A 19,722-nucleotide genomic window follows, 5' to 3' on the forward strand; every position below is an offset into this window, starting at 1 on the left:
TGAATACACTGGACAAGAGTGTGAGGAACTGTTCTTATGTTCAAAAGTCAAACATAAAAAAATCTAACCACATGGAATATTTAGGCATAGTGTACCAATTATCCCCTACTATTATTTTCTTAGGTTTTTTTATGAAAGACTTTGAAATATGGGCAACTGGGGTTACTGAAGCACGGCCCTCTACAATGCCCCGTACTGTATCATAATCCAATTTTATCATCAATTCCAGAAAAAGTGAATTTGTAATTCATGTTTCTAACATGTACCAATATGTAACTGATAAAGACAAGCTTGTGCTGGATCTACCAATCTGTCTTAGAAAAACATAAACAAACTAACTGCCACTTGGTAAGTGTGTGTGTCTCTCTCATTCTCTCTCTCTCTCTCTCTCTCTCACACACACACACACACTTTATCAACCAACCTACAAACACCTACAGATACAAAGTATGCAATGAAGACACCTACATACAGATACAGAGCATTCAATGAAGACACCTACATACAAATACAGATACACCACATGCAATTAAGACATACATATAGATACCGCACATGCAGTGAAGACACCTACATACATATACAGAGTATGCAATGAAGACACCTACATACAGATAAAGAGCATGCAATGAAGACACCTACATACAGATACAGAGCATGCAATGAAGACACCTACATACAGATACAGAGCATGCAATGAAGACACCTACATACAGATACAGAGCATGCAATGAAGATACCTACATACAGATACAGAGCATGCAATGAAGACACCTACATACAAATACAGAGTATGCAATGAAGATACCTACATACAGATACAGAGCATGCAATGAAGACACCTACATACAGATACAGAGCAAGCAATGAAGACACCTACATACAGATGCAGAGTATGCAATGAAGACACCTACATACAGATACAGAGCATGCAATGAAGACACCTACATATAGATACAGAGCATGCAATGAAGACACCTACATACAGATAAAGAGCATGCAATGAAGACACCTACATACTGATACAGAGCATACAATGAAGACACCTACATACAGATACACCACATGCAATGAAGACACCAACATATAGATACAGACATGCAATGAAGACACCTACATACAGATACAGAGCATGCAATGAAGACACCTACATACAGATACAGAGTATGCAATGAAGTCACCTACATACAGATACAGAGCATCCAATGAAGACACCTACATACAGATACACCACATGCAATGAAGACACCAACATATAGATACAGAGCATGCAATGAAGACACCTACATATAGATACACCACATGCAATGAAGACACCTACATACAGATACACCACACGCAATGAAGACACCAACATATAGATACAGAGCATGCAATGAAGACACCTACATACAGATACAGAGCATGCAATTAAGACACCTACATACAGATACAGAGTATGCAATGAAGACACCTACATACAGATACAGTGTACGCAATGAAGACACATACATACAGAGCATGCAAATGAAGATACATACACACATACATAAAGTTACATATCATACAATCAACACACACACATACATACGGATACAAAGTATGCAGTGAAGACACATACATACAGAGTATACAATGAAGACACATACACACATACATAAAGTTACATATCATACAATGAAGACACACACATGCATACAGATACACATCATGCAATAAAGATGTATACACACATACATAAAGATACACAGCATTCAAAGAAGGCACATACACTCACACATACACACAAACATATGCATCAAATACAGATCATGCAATAAGGACACAACTCTAAATTTACCTGTCTCATGAACTCCTTCGTGGTAAAGACAAGTTCATGGTAGATAAGCCATTTTGGTCTGTCTTCAAACAGACTGCTGTTGGGGTGAATCATCACGGTCTGCTGGTACTTGACTGTCTTGTAGTTACCTCCCTTGTCCATCCGTGCAGTGTGGTAGAAAAATCCTGCTGTAATTGCCTGAAGAACAAAAGACAAAAACACGTTTTAAAAAAAGTGATTAAATATCTCACGTGCACTGGTCTTTGTTCCTGCAAACTTTTTATAACAGGTTGTGGCCTAATGGAATTCCCAGAAAATATATACAGAGTCTTTAGCTGACTGGGTATATAAAAAAAACCACAGCCTATTGAAAACACTTGCAAGAAAGAATGCTATTGGCTGGATAGAGAAATGAAATGCCAACAGACAACTGAACTTATTGTTGATATATTTTTTTTTTAAATCAGGTGCCATACATTCCAACATGTTTGCAATATGGGCTCAATATCAGGAGAAAAATGACATATTAGGTAAAAAAAATACTATGTATCGATGGGTGACTATAAATTTTCACCTTAAACTATATAAAATAAATCTACTCTTTGTGGATGGAAGACTATACATTTTCATCCTAAAGAATGTTAAGTAAATACACTGTCATAACAAAATAGTAAACAAAGCTATCACAAGACACCCCGACATGGACAACATATAACTTTCGATGCTGCCAATTCAACCATACCTTCCTGATGGCCACTGTGTCCATTGGGTTTGAGGTCAGTTCAATCTCCACTCTTTCCAGTAGTCCCTCTAGCTGATCCCGCACATCTCGAGCCCTCTTCATGGAGCGGTGCTGGATGAAATTCTCATAACACCACTGCGTGGAGTGGCCGGTTTCCTCCCATTGATTGTATACATTCATAAGTGTGATGTGGTCACCACCTGGCAGGAAGAAATTCTGCCGTGCTGTGTCTGCATGAACAACTTTGTCTTTAGGCCGGTAAAATATGGAATTGTTCACAGATAGCATGGAAGCTATTGTTACGATTTCCTTTGAGCATTTATACCTGTGTGATAGAAGAAAGGAATGTGCAGATTACTAATACTGTGACCTGCTTGAAGTTTGTTTTGTTGTTTTTTATGAGAAAAAGAGAAAAATGTATTTGTATTAAGCTTGATGTGGACCAAAAAGACAAAAGAATATTTCAAGTACTGGCATTGCTTTATACATTAACAGAACAGAAATATTACATGATATCAATACAAAAAAAATCATCAATTAACAGATATAAAGTTTTTCTCCGTTTTCCTGCTTCATACAGATTTTAAGTGGTTAAGTCAATACCTCCTAGTTTCTTTACCAAGGAAAGTGTAAATCTGGACTAAAGTACCTTAAATATAAGCAAACATTCACAGCCAAATAGTTTCATGGCAGATCACTCCAACCAATTTCTTTGTGACCTTAACAATGTATAAAGGTCATTCAAGTACCATCTGAATGCACTTACTTTTCTGAGGCCAAAATCATCTTGGACAACATGGGATCTACTGGAAACTCTGCCATTTTTCTACCAAGCTTTGTTAACTCCCCCTTGTGGTTCAGTGCTCCAAGGGCATACAACTGTTCCAGAGCCAGTACAAGCGTCTCGTGGGGTGGTGGGTCCATGAAATCAAAGTGAATCAGATCATTGATCCCCAAACTTTTTAACAGCAACACAACATTCCCTAGATTTGTCCGTTGGATCTCTGGAATTGTGTTCTCTTCCAGCTCATTTTTGTATGCCCAGGCAGTGTAGAGACGGAAACATTTTCCTGCCGATGTCCTGCCTGCTCGACCAGCTCTCTGATTGGCTGAGGCCTGAAAAATGCATTTGTTACCCACTGGAAAGGAAACTACACATACAAATGAATGCATTACATTTGTTACCCACTGGAAAGGACATTAAACATACAATGAATGCATTACATTTGTTACCCACTGAAAAAGACACTACACATACAATGAATGCATTACATTTGTTACCCACTGGAAAGGAAACTACACATACAATGAATGCATTACATTTGTTACCCACTAGAATGGAAACTACACATACAATGAACGCATTACATTTGTTACCCACTGGAAAGGAAACTACACATACAATGAATTCATTACATTTGTTACCCACTGGAAAGGAAACTACACATACAATGAATGCATTACATTTGTTACCCACTGGAAAGGAAACTACACATACAATGAATGCATTACATTTGTTACCCACTGGAAAGGAAACTACACATACAATGAATTCATTACATTTGTTACCCACTGGAAAGGAAACTACACCTACAATGAATGCATTACATTTGTTACCCACTGGAAAGGAAACTACACCTACAATGAATGCATTACATTTGTTACCCACTGGAAAGGAAACTACACATACAATGAACGCATTACATCACTGATGAACTGAAGAGGATTAAGACAGGAAATTAATGATATAAATAAATTGATTATAAATATTAAGCTGACTCTAGATTATATGGGGAAAAAATATCTTACCATTTGGCAAATCTGAAGTGAATTTGCACCATAAAACATGTTCAAAACAGTCTGGGAATACAAGAAATTTAGAATGGCATTACACCATTTAAAGGTTCTAGTATCCCAGATAACAGCAAGACAATCTCAATAAATGCTGGCAGTTTCAAGGTTTGCTTACTTAAGACAAATAATTTTATGATGGCAATACAATACCTATGAGACCAAATATCTCTTGTACCCATATCCCCTTGTTCTCTGCATTTTATTGTTTTATTCTTCTTCTTCTCAATGTTCCACAGAGTGATTGATTATTTATTTTTGCTTTGTGTACAATATTATCTTTTATCTGTTTACAAAATTTATCTCCACAAGAATAAAAAGTATTTCCTAAAGATAATATTTAATTTGCATAAATATATTAAAAATTGTTAAATATAAAGTGTTCTGATTTCATTGTTTATGACTTTATACACAAGAACATTTCAGGTTCGAGATTAGTTTGTTCACAGATACAATATGACTTAATGCCTGCATGTCATGTCAAGTAACCAAGCAAAAAGCATCTCACACTATACAATATATGTGTGTGTGTGATTTGGATTTTTAACATAGCTTTAACAATTTTTCAATCATATCGCAACGATGTCTGCAGTGTGACAGTTTATAGTGATGCCTATCAATGAAGCATCAGGCAGCAGATATGTAGCATGATGTCCCACCCAGTCACATTATCCTGACACCAGGATGACCAGTCCTAACACTAGCCTCTTAATGCTGAGCACCAAGTGAGGCAGCTGTCAGTACAATCCTGTCAGTACCATTTTTATAAGTCTTTGGTATGACTAGGCCAGGGTTCAAACCAGCAACCTCCCGCATACGAGGCAGACACTCTAACCACAAGACCACTGGACACTATACAATGTGAACAATATGGTGATCCCATGAAGTATATGACATTAGCAATAATGAACAGTACAATGACATGGATTTAATAATGTTAGGGTAATAACTGTGTATCAAATTCTTTGATGTATCTGCATCAATCACATTACTGCAACTTATGTTGCAACTTATACTGGATGTGTAAAAATGTAAATCTGAATGCTCAAAATACTACATATACCAACGATAATGTACACTAGTTATAATACCTCTCTATTTTCTCAGTTTTAACTAAATCAAAATATGGCTTCCTTAGTGATAACAAAATCAGCCAATCTGATGCAGGATAACCTCAATACTATACATGCATCTTGCTCATCGTCAAACTCACAAGATTTTGATGATACAGTCCAAATTCCAAAAAGTAGGACAGAAATATGGTCTCCAGAGTGGTAACTAGCTCAAGGAATAACATGTATGATCACATAATTATTGTTCATGGAACTTGCTCATTACTGAAATCAACTGAGATCTCAGATGATTATAGCCCACATTTCAAGTTTGATCAAAATTGGATCAGAAAATGGCCTACATAAGAAATAAGAAACTGCTGCCAGACAGATTACACACAATACACAACATACAATGGATGTTGGGGCATACAATAAACTCACCTGGCCTTATATCCTGGTGAACTAAAGAAATAAAAACTGAAATCATACATTTTATGGACTACTACTTGAAAGGAGTAATTAAAGACAGAAGAGGAAGCACAAAAGTATTGAAAATTAGACAATGCTCAGCATGTATACCTTAGAGATGGGAGTGACGACCAGTGATTCCATTCCAGTCCGAGCATTATAACTGTTCTGCTTACAAAATCCTGGGTCAATGACAAACTTGATCCCGTCTATAGTCAGGGATGTTTCAGCAATGTTAGTAGCTAGGACAACCTGTCAAAGATGAAATTATTAACTGCTCTGATATAATACATAAACAGAATCATATCCATACTTAACATAATAAAACAATTGTTGATTTTGTGATTTATCAACTATACACTTAGTTATCTGAGGAAATTATATAAACTAAACAAAGTAGAGCTAACAGTGACAGGTGCACGACGCAAGTCCTCACTCACCATAATCTGCAGGAAAGGGGCTTTAGCAGTAGAACAAATGTTGTGAACCCAATGTTATTGGAATGGGCAATCGGGAACAAAACTCATCTAAACGAGGAAATGGAATACTGCAAATTTCCACTCATTCATTGCATCATCAATATAAAGATACACGATAAACAGACCTGCCAACCATAATAAGTTCTTTTCAAACAAGACATAAATATTTTTCCCATGATTTTTAAAGCTTTTCTGTAAGGTACAATGAAATATCACAGTGCTATTGTTGACATGGAAAACATGCATTTGAAAATTCATAAGTGTGATCTGATGTCGTCACGGCAACATTTAAATCCAGACTTTTACTTCAAATGAGGGGTCCCGAGTGGCTGAGTGGTCTAAATCGCTGTCCGTTACGGATCACTGCCATCTCACCTCTGTCTGCATGGGTTTCGAGTCTCAGATTCGGCCAATGTGGGTATGTGAGAAAGTTTGCCAGTAGCTTCTCATGAGTTGGTGGTTCTTTCTGGGGTTTTCCCGGGTTCTTCCTCCACCATTTATACTGGCCGCCATGTATAGCCTATCGTGTGCTGAAAAATGGCGTTAAACCCTACAATAACAACAACTTCAAATGACCTCCAGATCAGTTTACCTAACTGTTGTTCCAAACTCAATGGAGATTAACAACTTCTTGCTAAGCTCTCATCTTCATGTAATCTTTGTTTTTCTTTAATTTCATGTGGTACCACAACCACAATACCCTCTCCCCAAAATAAACAATACTCATATCAACACAATATGACGCCCAACAAAGTATTTATTGTGCTTCCTACATTCTTCTGAGCTAATCCAATAATCAGAATATTCCTTTTCATACTTCTGTGCCAAATGTCTCGACTTTCTAAGAGAATAATTGTTTTTCTTTGTTGGATGACATATCTACACAATACTTTTTTTACATCTTGATCATTCAAGCACTTTATCCAAAAGATATGGAAAGATTAAAGCATCCAACATACCCCTCTAAAGTTAGCATGGTTCCAACTCCACTGACTCTACTATAAAAACCGAGATGTGGAATAACACAAATAAGCGAATATGTGGATTTGACCACAAGTATCATATTATATGGGTTTGACCACAACTATATTTTTGCATTTTTTCCTATTATTCAGTAAGTTTGTACTTTGATGGTAATTTCAATAGGCTTATGGTCAGTTTGTTAAATGATTGGCAGGTCTGGACAAATAGTTGAAATCTAATATTCTTCATAAAATCATGGTGCAGAAACCAAACAGGATTGGACAATCAGGGGTTGCTGTTATAAATGAAAATGTGGAATGCTGGAAATTCAATTTATTCCAGAACTTACTGGTATAAAACAGCATGCCAAATCTGGTTGAAATCCAACAAATCTTGGTAGAGTAATGCTGGGAAAACCAAAGTCAAAAGGACAGACAGTTGAATAAATGCCATGAAAAAGCTTGAAATCGAATTCATTCAAGGATTCACTAATATAAAGCATCATACCAAATTTGATTGAAATCCAACTAACCTTGAGAAACTTATGCTGAAGAAACCAGAGTCAGGAAAACAGATAATCAGAGGGAATAACTCCTGTAAATGATGACATGGATTGCTGGAAATCAAACTCGTTGAAGATCACATCAATATAAAGCTACATATTTGATCGGATTGAAATCAGACCAACCTTGGAAAAGTTGTGCTGCAGAAACCAAAGTCTTGAGAATAGCAATCAGTGGGCTTAACCATGGTCAACTGCAACATTCATGATAATCTCTGCCAAAAAACCAATGACTCAATGAAAATCAACCCAATACACAAAAACTGCAAGCTTGGGTTTCAAACCCAACTTTTATATTTTCCTTAAATCCCTCCATCAGTCAGAATTTTCTCCACTTTTTTAAATGAAGGGGGAAATTTCAAGTTTTCAGTTTTAGAAATATTTGTAATCGGATGATCTTCCTCCATCACATGTCAAATCAAAATTTTTTAATTTTTAATTATTTTTCTTATTTTTCTCATATAGTTGAAATATTACATCCATCAAATGGCTGAGCCAAACTCAAAGAAACTTCATAACAAATTTGGTTAAAATCCAATAATTCCCATCAAAGTTATCTTGAAGAAATGAAACTGTTGATGGACAGATGGGTCACTGCATGGATGGACAGATGGACAGAAACAGACAGATGGATAGAATGATGGGCAACACAACTGCTGTATGACTCATCTGACTTCATTCTACTTGACCCCAACTCCTCTAAGCTATCACATTCACACAGGATTTACCTTTGTCAAACATGTGTTGAGATAGTTGTTGTTGCTGTTATAGAGTTTAATGCCATTTTTCAGCACAAGATAGGCTATACAATGGTGGTCCTTATAATAGTGGAGGAAGAACCCAGGAAAACCCTGGAAAGAACTACGGACCCATGAGAAGCTACTGGCAAGCTTTTTCACGTACCCTCTGTATTGAGATAGTACAGACAAACGAGCAAGAAAAAAATAATATTTAGTATATATTGTAAGAGAAAATTAAACAGTGGACTCAATTCTTATTCAATTTACACACACTTCTATCAATACTGCTGAGGTAAGTTAGAAGGTGGCACTTGCTGGATGAAACTTGTAAAGTTATTAAGCCATGAAACAGGTCCAGCAGTATAATGATTTTGTCAGAGAGAGTGAATATGCTGGACAGGGTGGCCAAAAAAGTAGGATCAGACACCTAGACAGTAAGGCAGATAAATATAAAGGACGAGATACAAGTAGAGCTATCAAGAAAGGACAGACAGATATAGAAGCTTAAGTAAACAATATCACTGCCTATAATTAGAATTATGTAACATACCTTTCTGGCCCCTGGAGGAGTGGGCTCAAATATCTTGGACTGTAAGTCCGATGGCAGGTTGGCATAAATAGGAGCTATAATCAACTCCCTAATCTTGGTGCCCAACTTTTTGGTTCTTTCCTGTTATCAAATAAAAAAATGAATACAGACAACCCACTGCATTACAAATGTATGTGACCTAACATTAAAAACTGCATAAATTATATTCTCATGTCTATTATTACTACAGAAAGAGTTGAGAGCAGGATACATAAAACTTTTGATTGTGATGACAAACATCGCCAAATGGGATACCAATTTTTGGTGATTTATTTTAATTATAATATATTTTGCAATTAAAACTTTAGGGGCTTTGCTGATGCACATATATTGTGCTCTGAAGTCAATGACATTTGCTAGTGTAATGTATTTTTTAATTTGTTTACATGGGCTAAATTTCTAAACAAAGGAACATGCAATAATGGATAATTCAGCAGTAAATCAAACTTATTAATTAATTCTGAGAAAATGCAGGATTATGAAAGAAAAAAGTTAATAAGAGGCAATGACTCAAGCTGAAAAGAAGGCAGGTCAAGAATGGAATGTGCCATATTGTTTTCTGATCATCAAATCACTTTACATGTCCGTATCTTTTAAAATTTGGTGACTATTTGGATAGGTCGTGTGCCTGCCTAGGTTATCTCAGATGGCAGAGCATCTGTCGAGTTTTAAAAAGTCTTAGGACTGAACATGTATGATAAAGATATATGTTTTATTTCAGTTTTGCTGATGAGGGGTAAATTAAATCCTTGATATTTCATATGGTGAAATACTACAGACACTGAAATCTGTATTTTATTTTCATTCCATTTGCTTTTATTTTTTCATTGGTGGTCTCAGAAATGCATTTACATCTTGTGTTTTATCACCAAATACTAGTTTTCCATTTATAAGGCTTGCTGTAAATGGCAAGAACTTAACTTTTTGGATACTAAATAAAAGTGTGCTTTAATGAAATAACAAATCCATAAAATACACAATACAGCACTGAATTTACTATAAAATATCATCAAACTTCTCCAAAACAAAACCTAACTAAACTGAAATCCTCAGAAAATCCAAACATTTTCTGGTCCTGAATTTTTCTTCTTTAATTTGAATAAATTATTCAGTCAACTGAAACCCCTCTAAAGACCAAACCAAATTTCAGCCCCACATTTCAATTTCATACTCAAATGAACCCCATAAAACCAAACCTCACTCAAAACATGACGAAGTAGCTGCCAAATCCTGGGTATAAGTTCATTCAATAGTCCAGAAATAGCCTATGACCATAACCATGTGTAAAGTAGAACAAAACCCAGTCTGATACAGGCTACAGCAAACAACACGCTAATCAGTACACCTGGCTAAAGTGACATCTTTCAAAGTTTGTAATAATAATAATTCGGTTGTACAAATAAATGTAGATCATGCCAATCAGCTGACTATGTTGGACATTTCACAAATAAATAATCCCAATCAACTAGCATTCAACTTAAAACTTGGCTTGCACAATCACTGTGACATTTGTGCTGACAATGACCAACAATTATTTTTTTGCAATGATCAATTCCCTGTTTGTGTCTCATTTCTGGTGCAATTGGAGAACCTCTGTAATGCAAACCCCTCAAAACCAATAAGTTTACATGGGCCCACTAGATTTCTGCCTTGAACATTTCAAAGTATGACCACAACAGCAATAAGTGGAAAATATAATTTGTTGACTAAGCATATTTTATTTCTTATTTTTTCATTCCAATAACAAATGGCCAGATACAAGCTGTCATCAATCATGTAGTTCTTGGGTTTTTATGCAATGTCATGACTTATAAGAAGTGAAAAATTATCAGTATAAAGAATCTAATACTGGATTATCATGCACAAGGATTTCAGACAGGAAATTTAGTAAGACCTCATAATTATTTTAATTTCAAATTAATTCATGAAGTGTATTTGCATTTCATTCTATCTTCATTTATCATTCATCATTTTGCATTTACACTCTTCATTGTATTCCAAATGCATTCATTATTTCATTTTCATTTTTTCTGAATTTCATTTTATTTGCATTCATTCTGAATTTCATTTCATTTACATTGATTCTGCATTTTTATGCATTCATTCTCCACCGATTCTTCATTAAATTTTCATTTCACTGGTAAACGTCCCATTTTCAAGGTCTGCATCATCGTAACCTGTTGGCCAATACAACCAGTAGTACTAACAACCTTTTGTATGACATATTATGCACAGAGACAGCAGAGTAACCTACTTGTAGCATCTCGGTGGCTGTCTCAATCTCCTCTTGTCCCGTGAGAAACACCAAAATATCACCATCAGGCTGTGTACAGTGAATCTGTAACACTGATACCACTGCTGCATCAATATAGTCTGCTTCTGGAGCCTGCATAGTAACACAAAATTCATACATAAAGATGGACAAATAGACAGACCCAAAATTAGGTCAGGATGTATAATGCTGGCATCATGACAGTCTAAATGGTGTCCATTGTCGGGGTCTGTAGATAAAAAATTATATGACTGTAGACAGGCAAAGAAAGAGACAAAAAGGTAGTTCCAGCTGTGTGATGCTGGTATCAACATAGTGTCAATATAGTCTGTTATTGGTTTGTTTGTTTGTTTGTTGTGGGGTTTAATGCCATTTTTTCAGCACATGATAGGCTATGCAAAATGGACAGCATTAATGGTGGAGAAGGAACCCAGGAAAACCCCAGGAAGAACCACCGACCCACGAGAAGCTACTCTGCTATTGGAGACTGTAGATAAAATTGATACACACAGATACACAGACAGGCACGCAGACACAAAAATAGGTCAGGATGTACAATGCTGCTATCAACAGAGTGTCAATAGTGCCTGTAGTGGGGTTTAATGATAAAAATTATACACACAGACATACAAACAGGCATACACAAAGGAAAATTAGCTTGCATAATGCTGGTACCACCCTTGTGTCAACATAGTAAGCTTTTGGAATTGTTGATAAAAATGATCAAGTAAGAATGTATTCATACTGACTTTAAGACAACAAGCAAATTTAGATCACAGCGGGTACATTCAAGAAGAAACACCAACACCAATATAACATGGATGTTGCTTGCTTCCTTGGTCTGCCTATCAAAGTGTAACAGACTGGGCACAGATAAACATATTAATATAGATCCCAGCCTTAAGGTTTACTGATCAACATACAATGTACACACCACATCAATACTGATACAGATTGCACAGTAAAATAGAAAAGTCAGTTAATTACCATTAAGTCTTTTTTCTTCTTTTCAAGTTCAAATTTGCATTAAAGAGATACCATATAATATATGATTCCTTAACATGAAATATTACAAATCCAATAACAGCCCCCACCCAGTGGCCTCTCACAATTCCAATAACAGTCCCATCCAATGGCCTCTCACAATTCCAATAACAGTCCCACCTAGCGGCCTCTCTCAAATCCAATAACAATCCCACCCAGTGGTTTCTCATGAAATACGATCTATTTTAATATGTGCTATTACGGAATTCATGTTCATTTCTCAAAAACTGCTTAAAAATAATCAAATGAATGTGTGAACTAATTTCTATAATGAAACTCTACTATATGTACTAAAATTCCCCTTTTTCAAAATATGGAACAGACATGGATGATGGGGCACACAATGATATAATTATTGTAGTTTGATGAAGGACAAATTGATCTCATGTTAGTGATTATGTCTTGTAAGGTTGGAGCCAAGGTGTCTTGTAAAGTTGGAGCCATGGAGTCTTGTAAGGTTGAAGCCATGGAGTCTTGTAAGGCTGAAGCCATGGTGTCTTGTAAGGTTGGAGCCAAGGTGTCTTGTAAAGTTGGAGACATGGAGTCTTGTAAGGTTGAAGCCATGGTGTCTTGTAGGTTTTAGCCATGGTGTCTTGTAGGTTTTAGCCATGGTGTCTTGTAGGTTTTAGCCATGGTGTCTTGTAAGGTTGGAGGCACAGTATCTTGTAAATGTTGTCTCAGCTGTTAGCATGCAAGATTCACAATCAGCAGATTGCTGATACAAATCCATCCAAATTCTGCCTGGGACCTTTGATGATAAATATTGTAGTTTGATGAGGGACAAACTGATCATATGTTAGGAATTGTGTCTTGTAAGGTTGGAGCCAAGGTGTCTTGTAGGTTGGAGCCATGGTATCTTGCAGGTTTCTTGTAAGACTCAAGCCATGTCTTTTAGGTTGGAGCCATGGTGTTTTTTAGGTTGGTATCTTGCAGGCTTCAGCTATGGTTCTTGTAAGACAGAAGCCACGGTGTCTTGTAAGGTTGAAATGGCAGTGTCTTGTAAGGTTGGAGCAATGTTGTCTTTTAGGATGGAGCCACGGTGTTTTGTAAGGATGGAGCCATGACATCATGTAAGGTTGCAGCCATGGTGTCTTGTATGGTTGCAGCCAAAATGTCTAGCACATTTTAGCTATGGTCTCTTGTAAGGCTGGTGTCAAGGTGTCTTGTAGAGTTGGAGCAATGTATTTTAGGTTGGACCTATGGTGTTTTGTAAGGTTGGAGCCAATGTTGTCTTGTTAAGGTTGGAGCCAAAATGTCTTGTAAGTTTAATCCATGGTGTCTTGTAAGGTTGGATCCAAGGTGTCTTGTAAGGTTGGAGCCAAAATGTCTTGTAAGTTTTAATGATGGTGTCTTGTAAAGTTGGTGCCATGGTGTCTTGTAAGGTTGGTAGCCATATTGTCCTGTAAAGTTGAAGCCAAGGTGTCTTGTAAGGTTGGAGCCATGGCATCTTCTAGATTGAACCAATGTTGTTTTGTAAGGTTGGAGCAATGTTCTCTTACAACGTTGGAGTCATGATGTCCTTTGGGTTGGATCCAAGGAAATTCAGTTAATGGAACAAGACTCATTAGGAATGTTTAACTTCAAGATATGAACTTCACAAAATTGTATAAAAAAAACTGCCAACATATCATACTATCCATCTACTTATGAAGTGACATACACAGCAAAATGCTTTCAAGCTTCAAGATCAAGTGTCTAGTATCAACTTACTTTAGTGTAATATATGTCCACAGGAAACCGTCGACCGGGGATTCGAAACACAGGTGCATCATCAAAAAACTGAAAATGAGAACAAAATGAAACAGACACATTTCACTACAATAAACTTTACAATATAGAAACATTATCAATAAAAACACTTATTTTCGGCTCCAAAGGACAAAAATACATAATAAGTAAACTTCTTTTTTGCAAAGATGCACTTCATTCATACATATTCTTAAAGGGAGATAAATATAATGGTCCTTTACAAGTTTTGTCCTGCTGGCAATATAGTTTCAAATCAGGAACTGATTTTTGCAAGAACTACCAATGTTTTCTAAACAATATTAATTGAACTTATGCACAGATTGATATTTCTGGATAATACACAAACTGTTTTGTACTATATGTTGCTTATTGTAAATCTAGCTACAATTTAGACATTCTTAACTAATGGGAGTATGCTTAAACCTTTCAATTAATAGAAGAAAGGACAGAAAAAATAAAATATACAATATTTCGTAGAAGGCATATTGATCTTCTCTAACAAAAATACCTGTGAGAACTTTTCAGCATCCAGAGTGGCACTTGAGATCAGTAGTTTGAGATCTGGACGGAAGCGAGCAATGTCCTTCACCAGTCCAAAGAGAATGTCGGTGTGGAGGGTCCTCTCATGAGCCTCATCCACAATCAGAACACTGAAAATAAAAGGAGATTGCTGATGTCAATAATGTTCTCTCATGATGCTCATCCACAATCATGGTCAGAACACCAAAAATTATGAGATGGTTAATAACAACAGTGTTCTTTTGTGAGCCACATCATGGTCAGAACACCAAAAATTATGAGATGGTTAATAACAACAGTGTTCTTTTGTGAGCCACATCATGGTCAGAACACCAAAAATTATGAGATGGTTAATAACAACAGTGTTATTTTGTGAGCCACATCATGGTCAGAATACCAAAAATTATGAGATGATTAATAACAACAGTGTTCTTGCTGTCAGCCAAATCATTGTCAAAACACCAGAAATTATAATATGATTAATGTCAACAATGTTCTTTTGCTAGCCTCATCATGGTCAGTATAATGAAAATTGTGAGATGGTTAATTTTAACAAGAAATATTATGTAAATTCACTATTTTTGTTGGGTTTTAATTTCATGGATTTCAGGGTTGCTACAAACCATAAATTCAAAGACCTAGTGAACAATGATTCTTCTGTGGAAATAAAAGGACTCCTTTCCAAAAGAAACCCTTCCCCCAATTTGTGAATTTAAGGCCGGTGAACAATTGGCCTTCTGTGGAAATATCATTACCCCCGTCCCAAACTGACCCTTTCCCCAACCTCATCAATTTAAAGACCATGTGAACAATGGTCCTTCTGTGGAAATATCAAGACCCCTTCTGCAATCCATCAATTTAAAGACCAAGTGAACAATCGTTCTTCAGCAGAAATAGCAGGACTCCTTTCCAAATGGACCTTTCCCCAATCTGTGAATTCAAAAACCAAGTGGACAGTGTTCCTTGATTACAATTAACAGAATCCCTTCTCAAGCCAAGCTATGAATTTAAAAACATAGTTAATAAGGGTCCTTCAGTGGAAACTATGGAATTATTTTTCCAAGCCATGAATTTAAAGATGCAGTGAACAATGGTCCGTCAGTGTGAAAAAAGTAGTCTTTTATCTAGCCATGAATTAAACACCACATAAACAATGGTCCTTTAGAGTAAATAACAGGACCCCTTTTAAAATGGATCCCTTCCCCAATCCATGAATATAAAGGCCCAGTGAACAATATTCCTTCTGTGAAAATAACATAACCTCTTCTCCAAATCAGGAATTTAAAGTGTTGTGACTCTATGGTCACAAACTAAAGTAATGGAACAGAAGCAAAACCAACAAGTTTTGTAAAACTTAACAAACAATCTAATTATTAAAGTGATAAATGAAAAATGTGAGAGGAACTTACAGTATAATGAAGTGAATCCAAATTAGTACTTATAAAGGTATATGAAAGTCCTAAACAAATGAGTGTGTGTGATTAGGATTTTTAATGTAGCTTTTAACAATTTTTCAGTCATGTCGCTACAATGTCTGCAGTGTGGCAGTTTATAATGATGTCTAGCACTGGAGCATCATGCTGCAGACACGTAGCATGATGTCCCACCGAGTCACATTATCCAACACCAGGCTGACCAGTCCAAATACTAACCTCTTAATGCTGAACGCCAAGCTAGGCAGCTGTTAGTACCATTTTTGTAAGTCTCTGGTATGACTTGGCTGGGGTTCGAACCCATGCCCTCCCGATTCTGAGGCAGACACTCTAATCACTAGGCCACCAGAGTGGTCTCCTAAACAAATGAAAAGTCCCTTATAATTTCAATACCATAAATGTACCCGACCTCCAAGGACCATGACGTTGTCAAGATGATGCTGTCCAGAATTCTTTTGAATAATTTAAAACAGTTCCAGAATAATATTATTGTCCAAATAATGAACACTTTCTATCACCACTGAACAGTCCAAACAAATGTTTTTTCCTCTCGAAAAATATGTAAGTACAACATAAAACACATCTACAGACTTACATCAGGAACACAAGAAGTGTGAATGACTCCAGAAATCAGAATGAAAAAATTAATGCTTAATTTTTTCCTTATATACACAGTATATTGCGAATGTAGTTGACAACAGACAACATGTGACAACATATACTATTAATTTATGACAAACTATATATACTCATAAACTCATGCAACCAGTGGAAATCCACAGAATTCTTCTTGAAACTTTCATATCCCATCAGTCACTGAGAAATTATGTCACAGGTGCCATTTTAAGTCTTATAATTACGATTAATATTACTAACTGTCAACACGTATGTAAACCTCTATTAATAGATTTTATGTAATTTGCATTTTCAACAGAGCCAAATTAAGCAAACAATTTAAAACAACAAATATTCTACACAGTTCATGACCATGAATAAAAATTACGATAATTAAATAAAATCATATACCAGAAATTGCAGAAAATGTAGGTATACATAACAAAAGACACTGAACAATGGCCCTTCAGTGGAAATAACAGGACCCTTCTGCCAAGCCATGAGTTTAAATACCCAGTGAGCAATGGTCTTTTAGTGTAAACATTTGGACCCTTTCCCAAAACCAGGAATTAATGACACAGTGAACAATGGTCTTTCATTCAACCTCATTTCAACTCCATCGATTTAATCGCCAAGGAAAATGTCATTTTTTGCAAAACTACAAGAAATGTACACCTACAAAATTAGATAACTTTTTTTAATGGAGTATACAAAATCTAAAATTTCTGTATTATGTTAACCCACTGGGAGATACAGACTACATCTGGATAACTTGTTCTGATTACTAGTCCTCAAGATCTATATCTGAATAACAATATTAGTCAATATCATGGATATGTTTGCATTATTCTACTAGAACATATTACATGTCTAGATAAATGTACGAGTTTATATGATCTACTGTATGTGTGTTGGTAACTACACTAGTCCATTGCGTTACTCTACTACAATATAGTATATGTCTAGATAAATGTACGAGTTCATATGATCTACTGTACGCGTGTTGGTAACTCCACTAAAGTCCATAGCATTTTTATGCCTGGTAGGTTCTATCAGTCAATTGGATCTGTATGTCTGGAAAACTCCACTAGTCCATATGCTCTGAACATCTGGATAAGTCCATTAGTCAACAAAATTTATACATCTGGAGAACTCAGCTAGTTTTCAGGACCTACTGTATGTCACAGTAACTCCACTAGTCCACAGGATCTATAGGCTAAGATAACTCCAGTAGTCCATGGGATCTATAGGCTGAGATAACTCTACTAGTCCACAGGATCTATAGGCTAAGATAACTCTACTAGTCCAGTAAATCTCTATGCCAGAATAACCTGATGATAACAGGCAATAATTAATAATTTAACTAGTCCAGAAGATTTACATGTCTGGATAAAATCCAACCAAATTACACTGCCATGGTAAAATAATCTCAGTTTCTTTGCATCTGTCCAGTCATATTCATCATAAAGATTGCAATTATTTTTCAAAATATCTGATGAGATCTTTTTCAACTCCAATTTTACTAAAGGCTTGTATTTATTAAATAGCAAAAAAGTCAGGATACATCTATGTGCACATCCAATAACGTGTAGCTATAAAGTTACATTTTCCACCTAAAATATAAGAAAGATACAACTGTATTCTGTATGACCTTCATTAAGAGTGTATTTTAAAGACATACATGGGACTGACAATGGCAATTAAAAAAAATGTACAGTAGGTAACTAGTTTTTCTCCATGCACCCCCCCCCAATTTTAAATAAATACCAGCATCTATAGTTATTTAACCAAATCAGAAACTGCTCTTTAAAGTTACAATGTTTACTTATCTTTTGGTGAACTGACTTGTCATCTACAGATAATTATGTCACTTACCTGTAAGCAGCCAGGTCAGGTTCTGATAAGAATTCTCGAAGAAGCATTCCATCTGTCATATATTTGATGATTGTTCTCTCTGAAGTGCAGTCTTCAAACCGGATACTGTAGCCAACCTGCAAAAGGTTTATGTATCTACTTTTAGTAAATGGTTGTGTACATGTACATATACTTATTAGAGTTTTTTGTTCTGTAATCAATGAATTAAAAAATCCTACAAAATCACCATAATAAATGTGTCCCGTTCCTCTATTACAATATCAAGATGCATTTTACTTGTCAAAAATGTAAGGCTAGGAATTTTGTGTGATTCCATGCAATTTATAATGGACATGATGTTCAGACATAAGTAGTACCAACAGCCAATCATTCTGGACTTTATGGAATTATTTCTTTTTAAGTTGTCAAATTCCTTATTCCAAATTATACATACAATTCAGGAAATCAATGTTTTATGGGATACAGTTCCAAACTGACTTTCCACATGGACAAAGATCGGGGAAAAAAACATCATTATAAGGAATATAGCTTCTAATTTAGTGTAAGAACATACATATCAATAAAGCATCTGATTATACTGTAATGTGTGTGAAAACTGCGGCAAAGAGACAAGATACAGATAATTTGTGTGGAAAACTAAACTTTCTAGTTACTGTTTTGAAAAACAATGCTGAATGAATACAAGGTTCAAGAACTAAAGGAATGGATACATCATTTATTCTCAACAGACCATAATTGTCACTGTGTACAGGTATGTAATGGTTCACGGATAGATACAATATGACTGACTGCACAGAAGTTTGTGACTTGTAACAAACATGTCATCCATTTCAGGCATTACCTCATTTCCCAGTTTGAAGCCCATTTCTTCTGCCACTCTAGCTGCCACAGACATGGCTGCCACTCTTCTGGGCTGTGTACACCCTACTTTCATTCCCTTCTTACAGTAGCCCTGGAATATATGTATA

The 19,722-nt window shown here is 35.9% G+C and overlaps 1 protein-coding gene across 2 annotated transcripts in view; it reads right to left on the reverse strand.

The window, feature by feature from the left end:
* LOC149779921 (pre-mRNA-splicing factor ATP-dependent RNA helicase DHX16-like) overlaps positions 1 to 19,722 on the reverse strand; it is a 58,264-nt gene that overhangs the window by 3,468 nt on the left and 35,074 nt on the right. For both annotated transcript variants that reach the window (XM_089936619.1, XM_089936618.1), the window contains 10 exons: positions 19,596 to 19,706; positions 18,755 to 18,870; positions 14,821 to 14,962; positions 14,274 to 14,342; positions 11,502 to 11,633; positions 9,209 to 9,328; positions 6,026 to 6,166; positions 3,307 to 3,656; positions 2,541 to 2,865; positions 1,820 to 1,996 (listed from right to left, as the gene is read on the reverse strand). In XM_089936619.1, the coding sequence (XP_089792745.1) occupies positions 1,820 to 1,996; positions 2,541 to 2,865; positions 3,307 to 3,656; positions 6,026 to 6,166; positions 9,209 to 9,328; positions 11,502 to 11,633; positions 14,274 to 14,342; positions 14,821 to 14,962; positions 18,755 to 18,870; positions 19,596 to 19,706 (1,683 nt within the window). The remainder of the gene's footprint in view (positions 1 to 1,819; positions 1,997 to 2,540; positions 2,866 to 3,306; positions 3,657 to 6,025; positions 6,167 to 9,208; positions 9,329 to 11,501; positions 11,634 to 14,273; positions 14,343 to 14,820; positions 14,963 to 18,754; positions 18,871 to 19,595; positions 19,707 to 19,722) is intronic.

The sequence above is a fragment of the Sinohyriopsis cumingii genome, chromosome 16 (genome assembly GCF_028554795.1).
Source record: "Sinohyriopsis cumingii isolate HCF-2022 chromosome 16, ASM2855479v2, whole genome shotgun sequence".
NCBI classification, from domain to species: domain Eukaryota; kingdom Metazoa; phylum Mollusca; class Bivalvia; order Unionida; family Unionidae; genus Sinohyriopsis; species Sinohyriopsis cumingii.